Raw genomic sequence first — 25,728 nt, 5'->3', positions numbered from 1 at the left:
CCTCAATCAAGATATAGAACACTTCGTCACTCCCAAAAAAGTTCTCTCATGCTGCCCTTTATAGTTAACCTTTCTCACTCCCATCGGCAATCACTGATCTGTTTTTTGCCTATAATTTCGGTTTTTTGTAATGTCATATAGATAGAATCACATCATGTTGTACTTTTTGAGTCTAGCCTCTATGACAGCATAAAGCATCTGAGTCATCAGTGTTGCCTATATCAGTAGTTCATTTCATTTCATTGCTGAGTTTAATATTCCATTGTATTGTAGATTGATTGTTGGTGAGGGACATTCTGTTTGTTCCAGTGTGGGGGCATTAATTAGTAAAGTCAATATAAACATACACATACAGGTTTTTGTCTGAAGATCATTTCTTTTGGGTACTTATAAGTAGTATTACGGGGTTGTATGGTAAATAAATATCTAAAGTTTCTAAGAAATTGTCAAGCTTTCTGTGAGAAAGATTCAAGGGAAATAAGGCACAGGGAGGTGAAGTAATTTGCTTTTACTTTGCTAAGTTAATGACTTTTATTAGTAATATAACATGAGGTCTTACCCATTATGACATGTTCTTGTAGTCTAAAGATTAATAACCTTTTAGTAAAAGTATGATACTTCAAGACAAAAGCATGTATTTCCTTGCATCACAAAAGTTATTTTAATATGGACATTTTTAAAAAACAGTTATTTTATTTATGCATCCAAGAACTGGGGTATAGGCCAGAGGTGTGGAGGTGGGAGGGAGTGTGAGATGTTTCACCAGAGACAGAGTGGGGAGCAGAACGGGCAGATTGACTGAAACACATTGCTGAGGGAAGCAGCGGGCCAGACCAGAGAGGTCTGCTGTGCCTTGTGGCTTAGCTCCCCAGCCCAGGATGAAACTCATGCTGCAGTGTCTGCAGATAGCTTTGTTGTGCTGAGACTTAACCCCTAAGCCACCAGGGAGGCCCAATATGGCCATTTTATACCTATTAAAAGAGCCATATTTTGTTTGTAGTGCATGAAACATGACAGCTAGCCCCATAGAACCTTTATTGCAACTGGATTCATTTAAGTGTCTAGTCAGGCTTCCATTCATTTCATCTCTGAATGCATGAAAAGATTCCAAAAGAAAACAAAAAGAAACTGCCAGCCTATTTTCCAAAGCAGCTGTATCATTTTGCATTAAAATTCCAGTTTTCCACATCCTTGTCTGCACTTGGTATTGTCAGGTTTTTTAATTGTATTTTTTTATTGGTTTGCAACATTGTGTATGATTTAGGGTTATCAGTTCACACCAATTCACAGTGTGTATTGTCACACCATGTCCACCATTAAAGCAACAGTAATTCTCCATTATAGTCTATTGGGACCTCTCCCCCAATAGAATGTTGTCAATTTTTATTTTAGGCTGTGGTGAGCTTGGGGCTGACTTAGAGAACTGACTGTTAAAGTTTCAGAAATTTTGTAAACCCAAAAATCCTGTAATATAAATACAATGTTAAAAATTAAGATATATGAACTTTAAGTAAATTATATTTTAAATACAGATAACCAATATTTAAAATTCATCACTTCCTAATTTATCACTACATTTACTATTTAAAGATTTATTTATTTATGCATACAAGAGCTGGGGTATAGGCCAGAGGTGTCGGGGGGTGAGAGGATTTACCAGAGACAGAGTGGGGAACAGAACAGGCAGATTGACCGAAGTACACTGCTGAGGGGAGCAGCAGGAGAGTCAGGAAAGGTCTGCTAAGCTATGTGGGTTGCTCCCTGGCCATCCAGGGGATCGAACTTGTGCTGCAGAGGCTGTGGACATCTTCATAGGTTGCATCTTAACCCCTTGCGCCACCAGGGAAGCCCGCATTTTACTGTTGTTTGTACTCTTGAAGTGATAGGTCTCTTGTTTTGTGTGGTAGAAAATACATATTTTCCCAACTCTACATTCAGTGAGGGGTAATGAGCACAATAGTCATGTTTACACCACAAAAATCAGTTCAGAAACTGAACTCAAAATGTGAGTTATTGGTCAAAAGTCATTTGCCTATATGTGTGTCTATTTCTGATCTCTGTTCTGTTTCACAGCTCTTTTGATATCTTTTTTCTAGTTCTGTGCTATCTTAGTTACTGTAACTAAATTTTGAAATGAGTAGTGTAAATCGCCTCACTCTGTTCTTTTCAAAATTGTTTCTGCTATTCTAGTTCTTTTCCCTTTCCATATAATTTTGGAATCGATTTACTTCTACCAAAAATTCCTGCTGAGATTTTATTTGGGATCGTGATAAATCTATAGATAAGGAAGGAGAGAATTAACACATTAATAATAATATTTAGCTTTTAAGCCACAAGTACAGTACTTCTCTCCACTTAATTAGTCCCCCCCTTTTTTTTCCATTGATGTTTATAGTTTCCAGTATAAAGATCAGGTACATATATGTTAGTTTATAACTATTTTCTCATGGATTTTGTTGTTGTTTTGGTGATTTGTGTGTGTGTGTGTGTGCTTTCATTTCCTTTTATGTTTATTCTTTGGTGGCTGATTTACCCTGCATCCTGCAACTATACTACACACAGTTAGTTAGCTGTAGTAGGTTTCTTTGGAATTCTTGAGATTTTCTATGTAGATAATCATGCTGCAGGTGATTAGAGTTTCATTTCTTTGTAATCTTGATGGTTTTTTTTCTCTTGCTTTTTTGTACTAACTAGGACCACCAGTATATTAAAGTGGCGACTATCAATGTCCTTTCCCTTTTCATTGTTATAGAAGGGAAATAGTAGTTCTTTCTCTTTTAAATATATTGTCTATGAAACTATGTATGCATCAAGTTCCCTTTCAGACCTATATTTCTGAAAGTTTTTTTTTTTTTTTTAAGATTTGTTTTATTTATACAAGAACTGGGGTATAGGCCAGAGGCACAGGAGGGTGAGAGGATTCACCAGAGACAGAGCGGGGAACAGAACAGGCAGAAGGACTGAAAGCACTGCTGAGGGGAGCAGTGGGCACAACAGGAGAGGTCTGCTGCGCCATGTGAGTAGCTCCCTGGCTAGCCCGGAATCGAACTGGCACTGTAGAGGCTGTGGACAGCTTCACAGCGCTGCTCTCAACCTGCTGCGCCACCGGGAAGGCCCTATTTCTGGAAGTTTTTATTCATAAATGGATGTTGGTTTTTCTACATCTAGTAAAATGATCATATAGTTATTTTCTTTAGATTATTGATAAGATTGATTTTCATATGTTGAATGAACCTTGTATTCCTGGGCTAACTACTAACTATATAGTCATAATGGATTTATCTTTTTTTTTTTTATATTGTTGCATTCATTTTGCTAGTATTTTGTCTAGGATGCGTTGTCATTGTTCTTGATATGTCTTTTATAGATAAAGGACTGTTCCTTCTTGGTGCACTTTGATAGTATCTGATTTTCGTGGAATTTCTCCATTCAGACTTAGTTGTGAAATTTATGGACTAGAGGTTTTTCCTAACATTCCTTTATCCCGTTAATATGCCTGTGAAGTCCATGGTCAAACCACTCCTTTTTCATCCCTAATATTGGTGACTTATGTCTTTGCTTTGTTTATTAATTAATTATTATCTTGCCAGAGGTTTGTCATTTCTTGGGGGAGCTTTTCAAAGAATCAGCCTTTGGTTTCATTGATTTTTTTTTTTTATTTAAAAAATAATTGATTTCTGCTCTTTATTTCCTTTCCTCCTGCTTTATTTTTATTTCTTCTTCTAGTTTCTTAAAATAGAAGCTTGGATCATTGAATTGAAAGCCATTTTATTATTGTTGTTTTAGCTATATACTTCATTCTATTGCCTTATCAGCATTTCACAAATTTTTCTAATGTGGTTTTGTTTTCATTCGGTTTGAGATATTTCTAAACTCTGATATCCTTTTTGACCTATAGGTTATTTGAAAGAATATTAAGCATTTCTTTTTTTTTTTTAAAGATTTATTTATTTATACAAGCACTGGGTACAGTCAGAAGCGCGGGAGGCTAACAGAATTCACCAGAGCCAAAACGGGCAGCAGAACAGGCAGAAGGACCGAAGTACACTGCTGAGGGGAGCAGAGGGCGGCAGGAGAGGTCTGCATACTATGTGGGACCCTCGCTGGCGGCCGGGGATGGAACTGGCGCTGCAGAGGCTGCGGGCAGCTTCGCAGCCCAGCGCTCAACCGATGCGCCACCAGGGGACGCCCCAGAATATTAAACATTTCTAAAGTTGGGATGTTTTTTAAATATCTTTCATTTGCTAATTTATTGTTTAATTTCATTATAGCCAGAATATTTTATGATTTCAGTTCTTTTAAATTTGTTGCGGTTGGTTTGTTGTCTATAATGTATATATCATAATGAATATTCTGTGTGCACTTCTGTGTGTAGTCTGATATTATTAGGTCTAGTGGCAGATAGTATTTTTTAGATCTATCCTTACCTATCTATTATATCGATTACTAGAAAGAGTATTTGAAGATTCTAAAATAATTGTAGAATTTTTTATTTCTCTTTTTTATTTTTATTTTTTATTTTATTTTATCTTTTATGTTTTCCTTCATGCATTTTGAAGCTTTGTTGTTAAAACACATTGTTAGGTCTCCTTGGTAAACTGATCCTCTTACCACTCTTATCACATAATGCTCTTTTTTATTGCTGATAATACTCCTTTTTGAAGTTTGCAGGATGTTAATGTAGTGCTCCAGTTCTGTTTTGATTGTTTTACGTGATGTATTTTTTTCTGTTTTACTTTCAAGTTTTCTTTGTCTTCTGAGTGACATGTAGGTAGCTTTTGCGTGTGTAGTTATTATTGTTTATACACAACTAGCTGTCTCTGTCATCTAATTGGTGTGTTCAGAGTTTTACTTTTAATGTAATTATTGGTGTTGTTGGATTTTATCTACATACAATTTTTTGGTTTAATTACTGTTTTTTGTCATCAGTTTTTCCTTGTTTTTTCCTGTCTTTCCTTCTTTGTGTACTATTTTAAAGTTTATTAGTATTCATATTACGTTACTTAATGGACTTCTTGTTTTCTGTCTCTGTGTATGTGTTTAGTGTTTGCCCTAACGATAACAATACTTAAACCTAACCATTTATTGTCCTATTAGAGTTATTATTGTACCTTTACAAATATAATGCAGAGCTTTACAACCACCTGGGTTCATTTCCTCCCTTCATTTATGTTACAGTTTGCACATGTATTACATCTCCTTCTGTGAACATCTTACCAGTGTTAAATTTTTGCTTTCATAGACATACATTTTCTATGTAAGAAAAGTGATCCATTGTATTTCTAATTAGTTACCATTTCTGTGTGTCTTCCTTTATTTCTGAAGGTCCAAGTTCTTGTTACTTTCTCATACCATCTATTTTCAGGCTGAAAAACTTAACACCTCTCTATTTTTTTTTTTTTTTTAAAGAGCTGACTTAGGGACACCAGATTCTTATAGTTTTATTTCATCTGAAAATGTTACCATTTTATTTTTTTTTATAATAAATTTTATTTTTATATTCCCCATACAATTGCAACCCGCCCATTCTGACTCCAATCCCTCCCCTCCCGCCCCCCACCCCCCAAAAAGTGTCTCTGGTTCATAGTTTTTTGTTGATTTTGATTTTCACTTTCTTATAGTTATTCATTTCCTGGTCCCTTATTTAAGTTTTCTAGATTCCTGCTATGAGTGAGACCATCCGGTATTTTCTTTTTCTTTTTGGCTTATTTCACTGAGCATGATCCCTTCCAGTGCCATCCATGTTGCTGCAAATTGCATGTGTTTATCTTTTTTGAATGCTGAGTAATATTCCATGGTATATATGTACCACATCTTCTTGATCCAGTCATCTATTTTTGGGCATTTGGGCTGTTTCCAAAGCTTAGCTATTGTAAACAGTGCTGCTATAAACATAGGTGTGCAGATGCTCTTTGGAATTGATATTTCTGTGTCCTTTGGGTAAATACCTAGGAGTGGAATTGCTGGATCATATGGAAGCTCTATGTTTAGTAGGTCCAGAAATCTCCACACAGCTCTCCATAGTGGTTGGACCAGTTTGCACTCCCACCAACAGTGCAGGAGAGTTCCTTTTTCTCCACAACCTCGCCAACATTTGTTGTTGCTAGTTTTTTTAATATGTGCCATTCTCACTGGTGTAAGATGGTATCTCATGGTAGTTTTGATTTGCATTTCCCTGATGACAAGTGATGTTGAACATTTTTTCATATGCCTGTTGGCCATTTGCATTTCTTCTTTGGAGAAGTTTCTTTTTAGCTCTTCTGCCCATTTTTTGACTGGGTTATTTTCTTTGTTGTTGTTGAGTCTCATCAGCTCTTTGCAGATTTTTGTGATCAGTCCTTTATCATTAGTATTGGGTGCAAAAATGTTCTCCCAGTCAGTGGGGTTTCTCTTTGTTTTTGTTATTGTCTCTTTTGCTGTGCAGAAGCTCTTTAATTTGATGTAGTCCCAGCTGTTGATCTTTGCCTTCACTATCACTGCTTTGGGTGATGTATCTGTAAAGATGTCTTTGATGTGCAAATCACGTAGTGTTTCACCTATATTTCCTTCTATATATTTTATGGTTTCAGGTCTTATGTCTAGTTCTTTAATCCATTTTGAGTTGATTTTTGTGTATGGTGTGAGGTAGTGGTCAAGCTTCATTCTTTTGCATGTAGCAACCCAGTTTTCCCAGCACCATTTATTGAACAAACTTTCTTTGCTCCAATGCATAGTCTTTGCTCCTTTGTCAAAGATTAGTTGACCATAAATCTGTGGGTTTATTTCTGGATTTTCTCTTTGATTCCATTGGTCTGTATGTCTGTTCTTGTTCCAATACCATGCAGTTTTGATGATTATGGCTTTGTAGTATAGTTTGAAGTCTGGGAGTGTGATGCCTCCATTTCCTTCTTTCTTTTTCAGGAGAGCTTTGGCAATTCGGGGTTTTTTGTGATTCCATATGAATTTCATCAATTATTGTTCTATTTCTTTGAAGAATGCCATTGAGATTTTGATTGGAATAGCATTGAATCTGTATATTGCTTTTGGTAGGATGGCCATTTTAATAATGTTTATTCTTCCAATCCATGAGCAGGGGATGTCTTTCCATTTCTTTGTGTCTTCTTCTATTTCTTTTAACAGTGTTTTATAGTTTTCTTTGTATAGGTCCTTTACCTCTTTTGTTAGATTTATTCCCAAATATTTGATTTTTTTTGTTTCAATGATAAAAGGGATGGTTTTTTTGATTTCTTCTTCTTCAGATTTATTGTTTGTGTATAGGAAGGCTACTGACTTTTGTGTGTTGATTTTGTATCCTGCCACTTTACTGAACTGATTGATGAGTTGAATTAGTTTTTCCGTGGAGTTTTTGGGTTCTCTATGTATATTATCATATCATCTGAAAATGTTACCATTTTAATTTCATTCCTGAAGACTATGTTTGCTGGCTATGGAATTCTGGGTTGATACAGATTTTGTATCACTGTCCGGGTTAATCCAATTGTTTCCTTAAATGTAATCATTTCTTTTTCTTTAATTGCTTCAAGATTTTTAGTTTTGGTTTTCAGCCATTTAAAAAAAATAATATATTGTATATATTTTACATCATTGTTCATTTTTGTACAATGTTTGCTTTCTTTTCTCAGGTGTAGTCCTCATAGAATTTCCACCACCAGTTCACCTGTGCACCATCACCATAGTCCCTTGTGTAAGAACACATTGCCTCCTCTGTTTAGATCCCTCTCTCTCCCTCCCCTGCAGTCTCTGATTAACCCTTGCCTGTTAATTTTGTTTTTTAATTTATTATAATTATTTTTTTCCTGTTTTTTTTCCCCAAACAAATCTCTCACATATTTGTTACCGAGCAAATCTATTAGTTTCAGAAGCACAGAAAAAGTTTTCTAAACATGTCTAAATAGTGATGTTTTCAGGGTGATTTGGGAAGAGACTGGTGATACTGATATGTCATAAATGTGTTGTTGCAAGTGTGATTACTCATAGACCCAGCTTACTTCTTCTTCAGTATTTCCTCTTAGAATTGTACCTGGTTTTATTGCTAGTTTTCATCTGAATCCATTGGACAATGGGGCAGCTCTCCTTTTGTTTCTTGGCTTGGAATTGCTTGATCCTGAAAGTCTTTCTAGAAGACATGGTGAATAACAGAGGCAACCATATGCAACTTGATGGCCGAGAAAAGGAGAGAAAAAAGATAAGCCAATATTCGTGATATGGGGGGGTCTTTTTCCCCAAAGTTGTCCTTTTTAGAATTTGTTCCCGAATCTGGAATTTGTCTTTCACCAAATTGGTGGCATTTTTAGCTGTCATTTCTTGAGATGTTTTCCTCACTACTCACTTTCTAAAATTTTAGCGACATAAATGCTACTTTTTTTATATTATTCACATAAAAGGTTCAGTGTTTTTTTTCTCCCACATTTTTTTCCCACTTTTTCAGATTGAATATTTTTAATGATCCATCTTTTCAAGTTCACTGACTTCCTCTCAAGATTAAAGGATGTGAAATTTTATTAGCCTTATAAACTAACAAATTAACTGTTTTGTTCCTGGAAGAAGACATAAGGGGCTTGATTCAAAGCATATCAAGCACCACCAGGACCATATCTGTGACAATTTCTCTGACCCCTCTTGTGCCAGGATGGTAGGGCCCAGGCTAATACCCACCCTGTCTTTGGTTTGTGTCACAATCTGAGGAACCTAAGATTAGGGAACTCCAAAAATTTACACCTGTTGTTAAATCTGCCTGTTTGCTCGAGAGGAAGTAATTAATTTCATCATACTGGTGATGAGACAGTCCTGCTCTTTGCTTGGGAAAGAAACATTTATCTCTGTTTTACAAGTCTGTTCACCATACAAACATTTTTTTTTTTTTTAAATAGCCTAAAACAAGGGCTTTGCTTGCAAGAAACATGAGATAATTCATTATAATGTTTCTGATCGATTCCACAAATGTGCAGTTTTGAGGTGAACCCATGATTTGTTTAGCTTCACTGATAGAATTAAGAGACCCTCTTTTCCATTTTTCTTACCTGAGATTCCCATCCTACAACTACTAGTTCCTCAGGAGCCTCTTCTCTAGTTCTTAGGCTAGAAATACAGGGTTCTCTCAATATTTTAGTTTCTTGCATTTTCATACATTTTTACTGAGTTTGGGCCTGCCTTGTAGAAAGAACAGTTAAAGCAGGGAAAGAATATACTATGATGATGATGGAGAATTTCTGTCTCCTATTTTTCAGACTACTGGGTCTCCTTTTCCTGGTTCAGCTGGGTAGAGAAGTAGATTTCTGTTATGGTTTTAGATACCAACCCTATCATCACTGCTGCTGTCAAGTAGCTAAGTAGATATTTGTTGCCTCAGGGCAGGGTCAGGAGAGAAAATGGACTTGAGGGAAGAAGAAAAAGAAGAATTTCCACTTACATGTTCTAGGTTGGAGGGCCCCTAGGGTTATAACCAGAAAGACAAAGTTTTTCTTGGAGTCATAATGTAGCTCTGCAGTTTACACTATTCTCAAGAAAAGCTGGAAGAGAAAAGAAAAAAAGTAAAGCTCACATTAACACACCATTTTTCATGTTTTGCCTTCTTCAATCTGCCTGTTATTTCTAGATTATTGTTTTTTGCTTTTTTTTTTGGAATGTTTATTGTTAATCAGTGAGAGAAAGACTTAATGAACTTATTTAATCTTGGTTGGAATCAAAAGTACTGCTTTTTAATTGAAATCAGCAGCAACCTTGGAACTTTTAATAACAGTTTTCTCTAGTGCATTAGTAGGTAACGATGCAAGGAAAGAAAAGACTATGTGTTTATTAAAAGCACTTATGTCTCTTAACTACATAGTTTCTACAACTATAATTCTAATCACCTAGAACCTGTGCTCCAGCCAGAGAAGCCATCAGCATTCCCTTCCACTATAACTTCCTCCTCTAGCTGCCTCTTGTTCTATATTCCTTTTCATCCAATGGAATACAACTATTTTTGTACTAACTAGGGACCCAGGAGAGGTATGGAGAGGCAGAGGCAGAGATAAGTGAGTCCTGATAGCCTTTAGTGAGTCACTGCTCTATGGCTGTTCCATAGGGCAAGGCACTGGCTGCTCACGGCATGACACCCAAAGGAAGCGCATGCCTCATCGTCACTCCATCATGGGGTGACTGCTGCTGCCACACTTGCTGCTGGAGTTGCCTCTCGACTCCATTTCCATCCCACCAGCCATCTTGCTTGGGCTCTGAACTGTGAGACAAATGGTCCATTTTGTTACATAAGCATCTTCTTAGTTTTTCTCGCATTATAGTATTAGAACTGTGACTACCTAAGATGTGAACATTCAATTGTAGGAACATTAAAGATTGTAAATTATCTAATATGTTAGAGATATATTCTGCATTATAATGTCCACTTTGAAAGCCATACATGTTGTTAAGGAATTTAAGAGGGCAAAATTAGTCTGTTTTATTCATTTCCCTTGCTTTTCCTACATCTGTTGTTTTTCCTTCATTTAGTCTTCCTTCTTGTATGATTTATCTTCCACAGAAAAATTTCCTTCAGAGCGTTTTTTTAGAGCTGGTCTATTCATGAATTCTCATATTTGTTCTTCATCTGAAAACTATTTCACCTTCTTTCCTGAAGGATATTTTTGCTCAGTTAGCTTTGGGTATTTTAGGTCAATATCTTAGCTCTTTGAAAGTGTTCTACTGTTTTATAACTCTAGCCTTAGTGATTTATGAGAAACCCTTAGTCACTTGAATCTCCCTATAAAAACATACTGTTTTTTAAAATCTGTGATGCATTTTAGTTGATTTTTCTAAAGGGTGTAAATGTAACAGGGTGGTCCCCAGGGAAGGGGGAGGTTCCCTGCCCCACCCAAGGGAGGGTGGAGCTGAGCAGGAAGAGGAGAAGCGGCAGAAGAGACTGAGGAAGAAAGGAAGCAGGATGGAGCCAGGAGACCTGGAGGAGGCGCATGGAGCCTAGAGACATGTAAAGAAACTGTGCTTGTCTTTTGGTCGTGGACTGGGTGACACAGATGTGGGTGAGACCTGTGGGGAGGTGACAATGGCAGCTTTTATCTTGATGTTGATTTTGCTCTTTTCCTTCCGGGCTTGTCTGGTTGTTTGTGACCCTTTTCTGTGGGTCCCCACTGGAAGATGTTTTAGACTTGTGGTAGACTTTGGGGCCTGTTCTGGCCGATCCCATATGGATGGAGTTACCACGAGGGGACGGGTAACTTTGGGTGTTTCATTTAGAAACTAGACTCTTTGCCTTACCTGTATTGTTTCCTAGTTTTATTAAAGTTCCTTCCCATTAAAGTCTCCTATGTTTGTGTTGATGCGGCGGATGGCAGAACCCATTTAGAATAGGCAGGTTTGCGGGGTTTGGGCTGCCCCTTTCCTGTCCTATAACAGATTGTGTAGGCAAGACAGACACAAGGACATACAGACATACAACATATAGACAAAGACAGTTTTTTTAGTTATGCCACGTAGAATATGTTATGTACTGCAGTTTTACTCCATAGGCTCAGAAAAAAAAGTCAAAGTCCAAAAAATGTGGAGTGTTGCTGGCAGAAAATTTCCAGTTGTCATCCTGTTATAGGACAGGGAAAGGGGCAGCCCAAACCCCGCAAACCTGCCTATTCAAATGGGTTCTGCCATCCGCCGCATCAACACAAAACATAGGAGACTTTAATGGGAAGGAACTTTAATAAAACTAGGAAACAATACAGGTAAGGCAAAGAGTCTAGTTTCTAAATGAAACACCCAAGTTACCCGTCCTCGTGGTAAAACTCCATCCATATGGGATCGGCCCAGAACAAGGCCCAAAGTCTACCACAAGTCTAAAACATCTTCCAGTGGGGACCCACAGAAAAGGGTCACAAACAACCAGACAAGCCCGGAAGGAAAAGAGCAAAATCAACATCAAGATAAAAGCTGCCATTGTCACCTCCCCACAGGTCTCACCCACATCTGTGTCACCCAGTCCACGACCAAAAGACAAGCACAGTTTCTTTACATGTCTCTAGGCTCCATGCGCCTCCTCCAGGTCTCCTGGCTCCATCCTGCTTCCTTTCTTCCTCAGTCTCTTCTGCCGCTTCTCCTCTTCCTGCTCAGCTCCACCCTCCCTTGGGTGGGGCAGGGAACCTCCCCCTTCCCTGGGGACCACCCTGTTACATAAAGACTGTATTTAAATTCAGCAATATTTGTTGAAAAGATTCTATCTTTGCTCCATTGTTTTGCCTTTGCTTGTTTGTCAAAGATCAGTTAACATTATTTATATGGGTCTATTTTAGGCACTCTGTTTTATTGTTCTGTTGATCTTCTTACTCTTTCACCAATACCTTACTGCCTTGGTTTCTGTAATTTTGTAGTAAGTCTTGAAATTAGGTATCTTCAGAAATTTGTTCTTCTCTTTCAATATCGTGTTGATTGTTCTGGATCTTCTCCATATAACTCTCCATATATACTTTCTGATCATTTTATTGCTTTAACTTGCTGAAATTTTTGGGGGCATTGTGTTGAATCTGTAGCTCAACTTGGGAAGAACTGACTTGTTGACAGTATTGATTCTTGCTATCCATGAACATGGAATATCTCTCTATTTAATTCTTTGATTTCACTCATCAGAGTTTTGTAGTTTTTCTCATGTAGGTCTTGTGTTATTTTATTAGGTTTATACCTAAGTTTTTCAATTGGGGTGGGGAGTCTTACAGTAAATGGTATTGTATTTTTTAAACTTTATTAATTAATTGATGGCATAGAGGGAAGTGGTTAATTTTTTATGTTAAACTTGTTTCCTGCAGCTGCTATATAATTGTTCATTGGTTGCTGGAGCTTTCGGCTGCTTCTAGATTTTCTTTATAGATGATTGCCTGATTTGTGAACAAAGACAGTTTTGTTTTCTCCTTCCCAATCTGTATACCTTTTCTTCTCTTGTATGATTGCATTAACTGGGGAGTCTTTTGAAAGGCAGTAGTGAAAGGGAACATCCTGGCCTTGTTCCTGATTTTAATGGGAAAGCTTCAAGTTTCTCACCAGTAAGTATGCTGAAGGTTTTGGTAGATACTTTTTCTCAAATTGAGGAATCAACCTCTAGTTAACTGTATTTTACTGAGGGCTTTTATCATGGATGAGTGTTGGTTTCATTCTGCTAATACATTTTTATGTAGCTATGCTTTAGCTGTTTTAAATTTTTTAGTAAGCGGATAATACTTAAAATGTAGTGTGGTAAGAGGAATTATGATGAAGTCTTGCTAATATTATGGGACTATATAAGGCAGTGACCTAACCACAAGTGTGATCCTTCTATTCCATTCCTAGGTAAATACTAAACAGAAATTTGTCCATATAGTCTCTGAAGGATAATATTTATTGGAAACTTCTTCAAGCACAATTGATAGTACTGTTGCATCTCCCTCCCTCCCAGTCTGTGGCATCCCCAGTGGATACCAAAAACCATGGAAAGTACTGGTTTTCACTATGCATACTACATTACTTATGATAAAGTTTAATATTATAAAGTATATACAGTAAGAGATTAACAACAATAATGAGACTAAGCCATGTCCTGTTACTAAAAGTTCTGTGAATGTGTGGTCACTGTCTCTAAAAATACCTCATTTTACATATTATTTTCGGACCTCTGTTGATCACAGGTAACTGAAACTACAGATGAGGGTGGATTACTGTGTAAAAATCTGGATAACCACCAAAATGCCCAATAGTAGAAGAACCTGCTGTTCACACAAAGGAATATTTTACAGCAAGGGTGATCTATTACTACACACAGTATAAAAGAATTTCTATAACATTAGAAAAAAATATATATATACATACATACATACATATATATATATATATATATATATATATATATATATAAAAAACATCAGAACAAAAACCAAGCACAAAAGAATATATTCTGTATGGTTGTGGTTTTACAAAGAGCAAATATCCAAGCTAGTAGAAGTGAGGGTAGACAGAGGCTAAAGAATAGAGTTTCTGTGGTTGATGATTATGTTCTCTCTCTGAAAAAAAATATTTTTGGTATAAACAATTTCGCTTTTATGTTATACTTCAATAAAAAGTTTTTAATACTATTGGTTTCAACTACTCTTAGAAAACTGTTAAGGGTTTTTTTTTAATCTTGTTTTACATTTTGAATGTAGAAATTTTTTTAAAAAATGTTTCTTAATTCTACTAGTATTAAACTTTCCTCTTATAGTAAAACAGTGTTTTGAACTTGTTACACATCAGTTGGGTTTTTAGTGTCTGTTTTTGGTTTATATAGTAATCAATATCATTATATTGTGACTGTAAAACACATTAAATTTTTTTTGTTGTTAATTCTAACTTAGCATGACAAAATTTGTATCTCTAAAGAGGACTACACAAGATTTTTGTTGTACGTAATTTTGTGAGGGAGAAGATGAGTAAAAAGTGTGTTTTTGGTTCATTCTTAGTGTCAGAGGAGGGGCTATAAATAGCTGGCATTGTTCTTTTCTCCCTTCTTATCAAGAGATTGTTCTATTTCTGTAGCATAAGAGACATAATTATAAAATAAATGTGCCAATCCATTATCTATATTGTTTTTAACAGTCAAGTCCTTCATCTCCAGAACCAGCTAGTCTTCCTGCAGAAGATATTAGTACAAACTCCAATGGCCCAAAAACTTCAGATGTTGTGCTAGATGATGACAGAGAAGATCTTTTTGCAGGTAATTATAAATATTTTTATTTTTCAGAAAATGGCCTCTTGTGTATATACTGTTAGACAGAAAATACCTCTAAAGCACAACTGAGGTATGGCATATAGTATTAGTGGCAGCTAGTCTTGTTAACAATTTACAAAGACAGGAGATTTCCAAATGTATGACTTTAGGTTACATTGTGAAAAATATAGACTGCTTAGGAAAGCAAAAATGTGATCCTTTCTGGTTAAAATCATTTGAAAATAAATTACGCAATTGTAATTTTTACGGTCAGTACTTAGACTCAAAGAAATAATGGCTATGGCATTCAGTACTTTGTGAAATAGCAATGACTTTATTTTTCATTACTTACAAGTTGTCACAAAGCAAAATTACACTGCTTTTAAAAATTACTTAATTTGTACTCTATTTGAAATATGTTTTAATGTAATGCTGCAGTATTTGTTTACTGCCTGTTCTGTTTTGATTCACCTGAGACTTGAGGAATTTATTTTTGATAAGGAGGCAGGATTTGGTATAGTCTGTCCTAACTTTAAAATAATTGCACTCTCTTTAAAAGAGTTATCTGTTTTAAGGTTAAAATTTAGCTACAAATTTATGTTTGGATATTAAAAAGCAAAATATTCCTTAGAATTCATAACACAAAAAATTAAAATAGTAAATCATTGTGTTTAATAGCTTAACTGAACTCGCTTTCACTGAGTAAAATTTAATAGTCCTCAGGTTTTATAGTGGTTGAATATTCAAACCATTCTGTGCTTTTTTTGTGCAAACATGTTTGGAGATACATCATAGAGATTCACATAATTTCCTGTTTGATTAGTTCCATGAAAAATTTTCACTGCAGATGAGTTAATTGTATTCTATATTCTATCATGTCAGGAAATTAAAAATATAATACAAAATGCTAGTGATATTTTCTTTTGGTTTTTACCTAACAATTTAGAGCAAAATCACAGTTAACCAAAGCTGTTACACTTCTTTTTGTTTCCTTTCATGGACTTTTTTCTAGGCTGTTCTTAAAAGTTTTTTTCATGGCATTTATTTATATTTTAATCTCAGAGATGACAAATCCCTTCTTTTTTTTTTTTTTGTTTTTTTTTTAGATTTTTTTTTATTTTAACATTTATCATTTTTTACATTTTTAGACAATATTTCCTTCCCCCCCCATCAGATTGAGTCCCCATAGAATTTCCTTCCCCAAAGCACCCGTGCACCATCACCACAGTCCCCTGTGCTCCTCCCTCCCTCCCTCTCACCCCTCTCCCTCCTCCTCTTAATAGGACTAATCTAAAATTGTGTGTACTGGGCCTCCCCAGTGGCGCAGCGGTTGAACGCTGGGTTGCTAAGCTGAAGCTGCCCGCAGCCTCTGCGGCGCCGGTTCGATCCCTGGCTGCTCCCCGGCCACCGGAGGAGGGTCCCACATGGCGCGCAGACCTCTCCTGCCGCCCGCTGCTCCCCTCAGCAGTGTACTTCGGTCCTTCTGCCTGCGGTCCTTCTGCCTGCTCTGCTCCCCGCTCTGGCTCTGGTGAATTCTCGCACCCTCCCGTGCTTCTGACTGTACCCAGTGCATGTATAAACAAAATGAACAAACAAACAAACAAATAAATAAATAAATAACATGCCTCTATTAAAAAAAAAAAAAGTTAGAAAAAAAATAAAATTGTGTACTACTTTAGTAGTATAGGGGCATACATAGAAATTTGGATTGTACTTTCTGTTAAGATTTTTTATTTAACAATTTCAGAATTCTGTATAAATGAACATGGTAAAATTTTACTCTAAAAACAGTTCCCTGTGTGTGTCTATGAAAAGAAGATAGTGTGCACAGCTAGCCAGTTAGCCAAGTGAGGACACTGCAATGATTTTTGGCAACTGTCTGATCATTTTTATAAGAATGAATACTATTCTTGTACTTTATAATAGTTTTTTTGGAAGGTATGCCTTCTTTCTGTGGACGTATGGTTCAAGGATATCTTAAGACAGTATAGCATATGTTGTCAGGATAGTGAAAAATAATGATCTTGTGATGAGAACATATACTTAATTTGTTTTTCCTATAGCAGAGGAGAGTACATAGATGTACTTAGCTTTGATTTTAAAACCATAGAGTAAACTGTTTTGGTATATGTACTAATATGTTTTGGGTATGTTTCCAGTATGTCATATGTGGAAACATATGTTTCCAGTATGTCATAAGTGGTACCAGAAGTGGGTAGCACTTAAGTATGTCATAAGTGGTTTTGGGTAGCACTTCAGGTATGTCATAAATGGTACCAGAAAAAGTAAGTGTGACACATATTATTGTTATTACCTGATTTAGAGGATCAAATACTATTGACCACAGAACCCTATTCTACCACTTGTTATATTCGACCTTACCCTTCACTGAACAAATTTTAGGAAACTGTTCTAGAGGGGTAAGTGAGAGTAAGCAAATGCCAATGTTGAAATTGTCCTAGACTTTTAGAATTTGTTTTTATGAAATTCTATTGTATTTATGCTTTACAGCAAATGATGCCAATTTTAAGTTTAATGTGTATTCCTTTGATTAACAAATTCTTTGGTGTCTATTGTATGAGTAATATTTTACTCAGCCAACATTGACATAATTTATACTTTCCTTTAGCTTCCAAGTAATAGTTAATCTTTATACTTAGTAACTATGTTGCATTTTCTAGAACATTAGGTGTGGTTTAAGTTAACTTTCTGAATTTATGGTATATTAGATTACTGACACTGAAAGATGTCATGAGAAGAATTTAAGGCAGTATGCTGAATCTAAATTTCTATTGTTTCATTTCCCTCTTCCATGTTTGCTACTTAGATCATATTTAGCATTTCTTATTTTGAGGTGTTTTATTTATGAAACAGCCTGTCATAGAACGCAAAACTGGTAGTAGTGAAGTAAAATATAATTGAAAGTTTAAAATGGCTTTTACCTGTACTGATACTAAGTTACTAAATATTTCATTTTGTCTATTGGTTGGTTGCCAAAAGCAACAGCAGCTTTCTCCAAGTACTTCAAGTTTCTTTTTTTAGTTTGCTTCTTGTTTGTAGTCTACAGATCTCACATCTCCTAATTTGACACACTGCTTGCTTTTTTATATTGTTCTTTGGTTTCATTTCTTTGTAAGTAAAGTACTAGCAATCTTAACAGTCTCAATTGCATGTCAACTTTTAATTTATTAACATTATACATTCAACATCTGTAGTCTATTTTCCTTTTACCATAGTTGGAAAGATTTTGGCTCCTTAATCCTTTTTTGTTTTTAATATGAAAATATAAAGAGCGCTGTCCCAAATAAGGATCTCATTAACAGGAGATAACCAGAAAGAATAGCTTGATAAATGTTAACCTGTGCAATCTTATTTTAGGAAAAGGTGTTGATGTCTGTATTTTTTCAGGTATTAAAATTAAAATGGCTGATTCTCATTACTACCTTCCCAAACTTCTAGCAATTTCAGAACATCAGGTTAGAAACCACTGGTCTGATCCCTCACAGTCCTGTCTGCCTTATCCTACTATCAGTTTTCTAAACCAGCAGAACTGTTAGGATTGTGGCCATAATTTTACTTCTAGCTTTTATTTTTGCTTATATTGTTATTCCATTTTCATAGAGCTCTCCCTCCATGTTCTTGACTCATCCAGATCTTCTCAGATTGATTTCAGAAACTTCTCATGATTTTCCCCAGCCTAAAACTCAAATTATAGTGTTTGTGCTATAGTTCATGTAACAATTAAATATCTTGTAACATTCTTCTTATTGTTCTCTTGGCTTTATTTGTCTTTTTATTATTATTTAACATTCCACATGCTTATGTCTTGTTTTCCCAAATAGATTTTAAACTCCCTGAGGGCAGGTATGATATTTTACATTTCTTTGTGTTTCTCCACTGCATTTAGCACAATGTTACACAGCTTGTAGACGGTTTATTGATTTGATTTTGTTTTAAATATATTTAATTGTAGATCTTTTAAGTGAATGAGCATTATAAATTAAAACCTAAAGACCCATGTTTTGTGTCATATTTGCGTATTCAACTAATATCCAGTGTTCTTTGGCACTTAATTGCTTTAGATTACTGACTGGATTCTACATAACAAACTTTTAATCCTAGCTAGGATAGTGCTGGCAACCTTCTATCATAAAATTTGTATGTATAAATAATTAATGTTAGGGTAAAGAAGAGATTTGGAAAGGTAAGTTACCACAAGTATAATATATATGACAAGTCCAAATACAAATGACTGTGGGATTTTACTATGTCATTGCTTCACTAGCTTCATCCCTACCAATAGTATATATCATTAAGTTAATTTACTAGAAGTCTTCCTTAAATCAACAAAGTCACTGTTGATTTTAAAGTTTTGACAAACAAGGAAGGATTCATAAAATTATAACAACTTTTTAAATAACATTGTAATATTTATGGAGAGTATGAAAACATTTTTCATAGTACATTAACTGCTGTATAGACTATGGGGTCTTGCTGGTCGGGTCCTTAACTAACTTACCTCATTTGTGTCTAGAAGCCACAGAAGAAGTTTCTTTGGACAGTCCAGAAAGGGAACCAATCCTCTCCTCAGATCCTTCTCCTGCAGTCACGCCTGTGACCCCTACTACACTCATTGCTCCCAGAATTGAATCAAAAAGTATGTCTGCTCCTGTCATCTTTGATAGGTCCAGAGAGGAGGTATGGGAAAATGTTTATGTTACAAATTAATATGTAGATAGTAAGGTTTTTCTCAATGGCATCAGTCTCCTGTTAGCCCTCTCTAATAGCCTTAGATGTTTTGGAAAAGGAACATTGTACTAAAGAAGTTGGTCATCTGGGTTGTAGTTTTATCTTCACATCTTAATCAGCGGTTTGGGCACATCATTTACCTTCTTAGGTCAATGAGTTTGTCATTTGTGGTCTTCTGATGATGTTCTGTGCCTTCAGAGTTCCCATGTGGTCAAATGCAAATGTATGAAAGTGCTTTGAAAACTTTAGTTAGGTGATATTTGAGTAATGTGCTTTGATGAAAGTGTGCAGTAATGTTAGAGGTTTTGCTGGGAAAGTAACATAAGGGTTTTCACTAGACAAGCAGAGAAAGAAGGGGGCCTTGGAGGGTGTGAGAATGGTGTTTCTTTATCAAGGTTTGGTTCCAAAGATGTTGTTACTTTGTGAAAGTTTATTGAGATGTACATTTAGGATTTACATACTTTCTGTATTATGCTATAGTTCAGATAAAGTTTATTTTTACAAAATATGTACCAAAAAAGGTAATAGTTAGAAAAAAATCACTTTACTTTTTGATAGTCTTAAATTAGTAATACTCTTTGAAAATGTGCAAGATTTAATTATTTGTGTTTTCTTTTCGAGAACAATGAACTTCCCTATGAAGCTGCTCTTTGGACTGTTTGTTTATAATGGCATTAAAAGCACATCTCTGTAGTCTCCTTTTTACTGCTCTTTTTCAATGGGCTTATAGTACTTTCATTGACTTTAAGATAATCAGAGAAGTCATAGTGTTAAATTTGCTTTTATGATAATTTGTATAGATATGTAGGATTCTGCTCATAAAAATAAGCGCCACCTCCTGATTATTAAAGAATAGAGACACAACTCTGAAAAAGGCTGATATTAAAAATAATTAAGGAATTAGTAGAACAAAAAATTCCACAACGTGTATACAGAAGACTAAAGATGCAGAAGATGTTTTCTGTATTTGAAGAGTTGTAAGAACACCAAGTTTTCTGTTATTTCCACAAATGATTTACATAATTAGGAAATGTGAAAGCTTTTTAAGAAATGGAGTACTGAATGGTTTTTTAAATTGTTTGAGAGTGACTAAAAAAACATAGGTGGTAAAATTTTAGTTATAGGTGTTACATCAGTAGTATAAATTGAAGTCTTTAACACCAAAAAAATTTTCTTTTCTAGATTGAAGAAGAAGCAAATGGAGACATGTTTGATATAGAAATTGGTGTATCAGATCCAGAGAAAGTTGGTGAGTCGATATTTATTTTATTTTGTACTTGCTTTTTGATAGTTAATGTGTTGTTTTACTTTACTAAGTCTATTATTACATTATTAGGACCATACTTTTTAAATTTTTGAGGGGGGATTGTTTCTTATTTTGTCCCCCCCATCTTTATTGAGTTATACCTGACAAAAATAGCATATTTTAAAAATTCATATATTTCAGGTGTATAATGTCATGATTTCACATTATGAAATGATTAGAACAATCAAGTTTATCAGCACATCACCTCACAGTTACCTTTTCATGTATGTGTTTGTGTGTGAAATTTATGACTTTTTAATAGTATTATTTTACTTTTCTTATAGGTGATGGCATGAATGCTTATATGGCATATAGAGTAACAACAAAGGTGAGTGTTTTGTTCCTTTAAAAATGTATGTGTGGTATGAGGATACAATGATAATTAAGGTGTAAGTTATCACTGTCTTTCAAAGGTTACCATCCAAAAAGGATGATAGTTAAGCAGTTACGATGAGTTGTGAGTGAGTTTTGGTAGGCATTCTATGAGAGTATACAGGAAGGGAGCTAATGTAGACCCCAGAGGTCAGAAAAGCATCTCTGGGGGAAGTAGTATGTGAGCAAAGGCAAAGGTAGGAATGATTGGTGGGGGAGAGGAGAATTGAAAGAAATGGAAGAATGCTTGTTGCAGACAAAGGGATTTATGCATGTTAAAAGCTAGAAGTCAATCACTCATTGTGCCTTCTAGGATCTACAAGAGGTGGTGGTGCCTGATCGAAATGTTTGGCAATAAACTTGTCTGCATTATGAACAATCACCACATTAAGAAATTTGGGTTTCATCCTAAGTATAATTGAAAGGCATTGATGATGTTCAAACAAGAGTGTGTTCTCAATTAGATTTTCATTTTCAAAAGATCTCTCTATGCTTGGTATGAGTGGGAGAGTGAAAGTAGAGGGAGGATTTTCACTAAAAGGATAACACATTTCTTAAAGGACTATAGGCCTTCAAGTCTTAAAAGACAGAAAGAGAATCTGCAGCAGTGAGAAGTAGTACTTTATATTAATGAAACAGTACTGAAGTTGAGCAAAAGAAAGGATTTCTTATGTAAGAGATACAATCAATAAGGCTTACATGAAGGAGCGAGGAAGGAAGGATGCTAAAGTTGTGCTTGTCAGAGTAATCCCAGAGAAAAGGCAACACAAGGGGAGAACACAGTATAGCTGGAGTGAGATTTGTTAATTCACTGAATAGGTATTTATTGAACAATTACATGAGGTCAGGCTCTGTTCAAGCGCTGGGATAGCAGAAAACAGTAAGACAAGTATTCATCTCTCATGGAAGTTATGCTCAATTGGGAAAGGGGGAAATTTCAGGTTACAGTAAAATTGCAGTGTAAGTGTTCATGGGCATTTCAGTATATTCAGCTAAAACTGAAAATCAGGAAATCTGGACCAGAGGTATAGATTTGAGAATTATTGGTATAAATATAAGTAGAGTCCATGAAATGAGACAAGGATAGAATAAAGTAGATCATTTCTTTTTGTTGTTGTTGTTTTTGTTTTATATATATTTTACATCATTCTTCATTTTTGCACAATGTATGCTCTCTCCTCTCAGGTATGATCCCCGTGAAATTCCCACCACCAATTCACCCGTGTACCATCCACCATAGTCCTTTGTTAAAGCAGATAATTTCTATCTTAAGTGTCTATAAAATAAAAATCTGTGATTAAAGGCTTTATTTTAGTTCTTAAAAACTGTGTATCACATTGGTCAGCTACTCTGCATTCTTTTGCAAAATTGTGTGTGATCACAATTATGTATAACATTATATTATTACCTAGCATTCAAACTTTGAAATATTTCTCCTTCCCTTCTAGACATCTCTTTCAATGTTCAGTAAGAGTGAATTTTCAGTTAAAAGAAGATTCAGTGACTTTCTTGGTTTGCATAGCAAGTTAGCAAGCAAATATTTACATGTTGGTTATATTGTGCCACCAGCTCCAGAAAAGAGTATAGTAGGTAAGTATGAATCAAAAAATAGTTTTTGCTCCTGTTACTGGTTCAGTTTTAACTCTATAGATTTGTGGATTCCATGATCATTCACTAGCCTCTCATAATATCTTGAGATACTAAATTTAAATATTGGATTTATGACAGTCATACATCAAATAAGAATGTATAGCTAATGATTTTGACTTCTGTAGTACAATGATGATAAATATTGGGTCAGAATTTGCCAAGATGAAAGCAGTCACAAATCCTAATCTTTGAAGTCATTATAGCACCATATTACTGATTAATAGAGGATATTTAATACTATTAAAGTGTTTGCATTTTTCTGAAGAATGGAAGTGTTTGATTCTCAGGTATAGATTGTCCAAAAAGACTTACTCTAAGTTCACTTATATAGGAGCCATGTAAACTTGTAACTCGATTTAACATTTAGAAACATTTCTATTTATACAAGTAATAAAAACTTAGTTAAGTATATGCAGAAAATTATAAAAGGAGAATTTCCATTGTCCCATTAAAGGACATCTGTTATCTTAAAATATTATAGTGTTTTTTCCAGTCTTTTCAGTCATTGATGTTTTTTGCCTACCTTTCTTTTTTTCTTTAGTTTGCCTTTCTTTCTTGTAGATAAGATTATTATTCTGGAAAATATCTTGAATGAATTTTGCTTATCTTTAAATTATTATTTTTACTTTTTAAACATTTGGTATGAAAAGCAGTTTCCCCAAAATAAAAAGCCCAAGACCAGAGGCTTTGTACATGAATTTTAACAGATCTTTAAGGAATAAACTAATGCCATCTTTGGTCAAATTGTTTTTTAAAATATGAGAACATAGAATGTTCCCCAATACATTTTATTATGCCAATATTATCCAAATACGAAATGCAATTAAATAAAACACAAGAAAGGAAAATTATAGTCTGAGACCTCTGTTGAACATCAGTACAGAAATGATCAACACAGTACTAGCTAATGAAATTCAACAGTGTATCACAAGGAGTATACAGCATGATTAAATGAGATTTATTCCAGGGATGTGAGTATGGGTTACTGTACACAAACCAGTGTCAACAAAAGTAAAGATGTATATCGTATAAAGATGTATATCAAAAGTAAAGATGTATATATATATCATAATATCAGTAGATGCAGACAAATCATTTGGTAGGATTCAGTATCACTAAAGATAAAACCCTAGATGGGAGTAGTGGAACTCTACCTCAATACAGTAAAAGCCATATATCACAGACCAACAGTCAAAATGGTATAGTGAAAGATGAAAAGCTTCCCCCTGAAGAGCAAGACAAGGATGCCCATTGCTGTCACTTCCATTTAACTTAGAAGTTTTGGCCAGAGCTGTCAGACAAAAACTGAATATAAGGGGAATCCAAGTTGGAAAAGAAATGAAACTATCACTATTTGCAGGTGTTTTTATGTAGAGAGAAGCCTAAAGCAGCCACCAAAAAGTTACTCAAAAAACAATGTAAAAAAAAAAAAAGATGAATACAGCATAGTAGCAGGCTACAAAATCAACATACAAAAATATTTTAATGTATAAATAATGAACAAGAGAAATCAAGAAAATAACTCATTTTTATTAGTGCTTCAAGAAAAATAATTAACCTGCTAAATGGGGCAAAGGACTTATGCAATGTGAAGTACAAGATGCTATTTAAGGGACTTAGATAGCAATATACAGAGATGGAAGATATCCCATGCTCAACATAATCAGGCTAAATCCTTCCTGAAATGGTATGATAATTTTAATGCAGCATCCATCAAAATATCAACACTATTTTTAAAAGAAATTTAACACAAAATATTGAAATAGAGCCACAAAAGGCCTCAAATTGAAAAAGCAATTGAGAAAAACAGAGAAAGGAAGCTAGCACTTTATCTGACTTCATAATTTAATATAAATTGTCATTTCTGAAAACAATAGACTATTTGCTTAAAGATTAATATATAGATCAATGGAATAGTAACATGATCAGAAGATCCTTGAGTTACAACTTTTTCAGGGAAACGGAATTTGTGAAATAATAAACATTGCACATCTAGTATTTCATTCAGGGTCAGTATTTTTAGGTGAATTTTCTTTTTCATACTGTTACATTTCAGAGAAATTTTATTGAACAAAACATTAATGGGTGATATATATTTATTTATCTGATATACCCACCTGATTTTATATAATTCATTTATAATGTCTTTGAGATATATTTCATATATAACAATCTATCCATTTAAAATGTACAGTTCAATGGTTTTTACTTTATTCAGAGTTGTGCACACATCACAGTTTTAGAATATTTTTATTTTTCCTTATCCATCATCCTCTTAATTTCCCTCTTCCTCCCAGCTCTAGGTAATTATTAATTTTTCTTTTCGGGCATTTGTATAAAGGCAATCATAATACATGGTCTTTTTTGATGTTTCTTTCATGAACCTTAATGCTTTCAAGACTCATTCATACTGCAGTATGTGTCACTGCTTTGTTACTATTTGTTACTACAGTCAGTTTTTGAAAGGAAAAAGAAGAGGTAAAAAGAAAATCTGCATTCTATGTTAATTGTAAAATTGAAATTGCCAGTATAGAAATAACTAGCATGTTTTTTAATTTAAAGAGTTGTAAATGTTTTTATGAAAGACTTTGTTATTTCAACTGTTGTAAAACCAGAAATGATAAATAAACAAGAACGTGTTCTTAGAATCTCAAACAGGAAAAACATTTAGCAAATTCATGGGTTGCACTTTTTATTTTTCTAGTCCCTAATTGAAAAAACATTATTATTGTTTATAAGAACTAGAAATACTGAGCTGAAATTCATGAATTTGAAATTCTGTTGCAGATTTTGGAATGCAAGCACATTTAAAAGTAATCAGGAGTATAATATACAAAGATAAGTACCACAATAGTTACAAATCAGAAAACTATAAATACAGCTCAGTCTCTGCTTTATCTGTTCTCTGATGTTATAAATACTTAAAGATGTTTATCATGGGTTTTAATTGAATTTCAAAAGT

The 25,728-nt window shown here is 34.7% G+C and overlaps 2 protein-coding genes across 3 annotated transcripts in view; one reads left to right on the top strand and one right to left on the bottom strand.

The window, feature by feature from the left end:
* SNX2 (sorting nexin 2) overlaps positions 1 to 25,728 on the top strand; it is a 56,586-nt gene that overhangs the window by 6,963 nt on the left and 23,895 nt on the right. For both annotated transcript variants that reach the window (XR_008551493.1, XM_037509459.2), the window contains exons 2-6: positions 14,578 to 14,695; positions 19,224 to 19,387; positions 20,621 to 20,687; positions 21,029 to 21,072; positions 22,565 to 22,706. Coding sequence is in view for 1 of the 2 variants with exons in the window: in XM_037509459.2 (XP_037365356.1) it covers positions 14,578 to 14,695; positions 19,224 to 19,387; positions 20,621 to 20,687; positions 21,029 to 21,072; positions 22,565 to 22,706 (535 nt within the window). In the remaining variant the exon portion in view is untranslated. The remainder of the gene's footprint in view (positions 1 to 14,577; positions 14,696 to 19,223; positions 19,388 to 20,620; positions 20,688 to 21,028; positions 21,073 to 22,564; positions 22,707 to 25,728) is intronic.
* Positions 7,956 to 9,503, bottom strand: LOC119243549 (putative 60S ribosomal protein L39-like 5). The gene is made up of 2 exons (XM_037509461.2): positions 9,410 to 9,503; positions 7,956 to 8,155 (listed from the first exon to the last, which is right to left on the bottom strand). Exon 2 carries the CDS (start codon positions 8,125 to 8,127, stop codon positions 7,996 to 7,998), a length of 132 nt encoding a protein of 43 aa, XP_037365358.1. The 5' UTR covers positions 8,128 to 8,155; positions 9,410 to 9,503; the 3' UTR covers positions 7,956 to 7,995.

This window comes from Talpa occidentalis, unplaced genomic scaffold, assembly GCF_014898055.3.
Source record: "Talpa occidentalis isolate TD23 unplaced genomic scaffold, MPIMG_talOcc4v2.1 talOcc4.13, whole genome shotgun sequence".
Taxonomy (NCBI): domain Eukaryota; kingdom Metazoa; phylum Chordata; class Mammalia; order Eulipotyphla; family Talpidae; genus Talpa; species Talpa occidentalis.
This window is presented reverse-complemented; position numbering and strand designations above follow the sequence as displayed.